This window comes from Austrofundulus limnaeus, unplaced genomic scaffold (genome assembly GCF_001266775.1).
Source record: "Austrofundulus limnaeus strain Quisiro unplaced genomic scaffold, Austrofundulus_limnaeus-1.0 Scaffold1281, whole genome shotgun sequence".
Lineage (NCBI taxonomy): Eukaryota > Metazoa > Chordata > Actinopteri > Cyprinodontiformes > Rivulidae > Austrofundulus > Austrofundulus limnaeus.
The window spans coordinates 86,977-89,249 of NW_013953683.1; the positions used below are offsets into that span (position 1 = coordinate 86,977).

General features: G+C 42.4%; 1 protein-coding gene across 1 annotated transcript; it reads left to right on the forward strand.

Annotated features, from left to right (window-relative positions):
* Nucleotides 1-1,151: 1,151 nt before the first annotated feature.
* LOC106534841 (ATP-dependent RNA helicase DDX19B) lies at nt 1,152-2,026 on the forward strand (the record flags this gene model as incomplete). Its single annotated transcript, XM_014031609.1, is given in 4 exon segments — nt 1,152-1,258; nt 1,428-1,619; nt 1,698-1,761; nt 1,851-2,026. Coding segments are annotated over 3 exon segments (291 nt in total), but the record flags the coding sequence as incomplete, so codon positions are not given.
* Between the last annotated feature and the right edge of the window lie 247 nt (nt 2,027-2,273).

Genomic DNA, 2,273 nt, shown 5'->3' on the forward strand with positions numbered 1-2,273 from the left:
CCACCGGGAGGAGGCCCCGAGGAAGACCCAAGACACGCTGGAGGGACTATGTCTCTCGGCTGGCCTGGGACCTCCGGAGGAGCTGGAAGAAGTGGCTGGGGAGAGGGAGGTCTGGGCCTCCCTTCTGAAGCTGCTGCCCCCGCGACCCGACCCCGGATAGGTGGAAGAAAATGGATGGATGGATTCCAGGACAGTGTGTGTGTGTTGGGCCTGGTGTGGGAAAGATGTGCTGTTCTTCAGCACTGCACGCATCGCGCTCATTTGGCCTGTGTGTGTGTGAGGTGAGCTGATAAGATTTTCTCTGATAAAATAGTCAAGGATTCACGGGGCAGACTAAAAAATGCATTATGCCTCTCTGGTATTGTTCAGGGGRGGCGGGCCAAAAGTGGAGGTGGGCCGTAGTTTGGGGTCACCTCATCTCATCTGTGAATTTTGAGTAGATCTGTCACTTACCTCATCAACTTTACTTCTGCATTAGGAGGGAAACATCAGCAGTAACCTTTGAAAAGCTCCTGTGGTGGTCCATCTGTCTGAGGGGGTCACAAAAAAAATTCTGTTTTACTTTCACACAACACAAACTTTATTTACAACAACATAAATATTATGCTGACTGCAGAAATATACAGCTGAAATATACACAGTTCAAGCCACAAAACACATCGCTATAAGAATGAAACAAGAATTTAGAGAATTAGGTGAGTTTAATAAAGTAAACAATTATTGCAGGATTATCTAAGATTCGGGAATAAATATAGAGCCCACCACACACAGGTTAGTTCAGAGTCCACAGCTGCAGAAACCAACTCACCTGTTCAGACATTTCCTCATTAGAAAACAATTTCTTCTTTTCATGAACACTCATCCACCTCCCGTCTTTATCTTGTTGCTTCACCAGCTTTCAGTAATAAATATAAATTCATTAAAAACATTTTTTTTTTACATAATAACTCGATAGTTTTGTTCTGGAGACCATGGATTGACCCAGTTGGTCACAAGAGGTGTCAATCAAAAGGAGGGCCTACCCCGCGGAAATACTTCAAACAGCGGGCCGCAGTAAATTGAGTTTTTTTTAAAACGTCACGTGTATGATCGCTCCACGGGCCTGTTATGTTGCTAATTGCTAACATGTTTAAAAATGTTAAAGTTTAGAGAAAATAAAGAAGTAATGTTGTTACCTGCTGTTTGAAACGGACCGCACATGCTTCGTRAATGGCGGCCGATAGAACACCGTGATGCCTTCAGGTCCTCTAATAAAATGGTAAAAGTTTCAATCGCGCATTCTAGTGTTTTAAATTTGAAGCTAAATTATAAATCATGATATTTTTTATTTTTTTTACCATCATCCAAATCAATAAACAAAATATATAACGTAACACAAAACTACTGTAATTCTATTAATATGTGTTTCTATCATTGGGCCTTTGAAGTCTGACATTTCCGATGCTCCTGAAGGCACCGGTTCATTGGGAACGCTTGACCGAACGAGGGAGCTCAGTTCAAAGCTGTCGAAACATAGGACCGAACCTGAACTTCTCCCCTACAAATATTTGATCGATTAAAGTCTGAAAATGTCCGAAGATGCCTGGTCTACAGCAGTGGATGTTCAGGAGACATCTCAGGTGAGTTTTAATCACAGACGGCTGCTCACCGTTTGCATGTTAGCTTAGCCCGCTAACTGTTTGGTTTTCTGTGGATAGTTGGACCTTAACAAGAGACCGAGTCGACTGCGAGCTCCACCCAAGATGAAGGAAGACATAAATGGTTATTTTATTATTATTTATTATTATTGTTTATTTATTAACCCCTCCTGTCCCAATCACAACTGTGCTGGTTTCCATTTCCACCCGCAGCCAACGGGTCCAGGAGCGAACATGGCGGTCACGGAGAGGAGGTGGACCTGGCCGAACAGTCCCTGCTGAATAAAATGATCCGTCACTCCCTGGTGAGGAACAGGAACCAGGTGGAGGTTCTGCAGGCTGACCCTACCTCACCTCTGTACTCCGTCAGGACCTTTGAGGAGCTCAGAYTGTAAGTTCTGATAAACCCAGAGTTGTATAAAGTACCACAAAGTGATACTTGAGTAAAAGTACAAGTATCTTACCAAAAAAATTACTTTGGTAAAAGTTAAAGTCTCCTTCAGGAATAGTACTTGAGTAAAAGTCTTAAAAGAATCTGATATTTTCTGTACTTAAGTATTAAAAGTAAAAGTATTGATTTAAAATGAGCAGTTAGGTTAGGAGGTGACCTCCCCAAAAATACATAAATGACTGTTG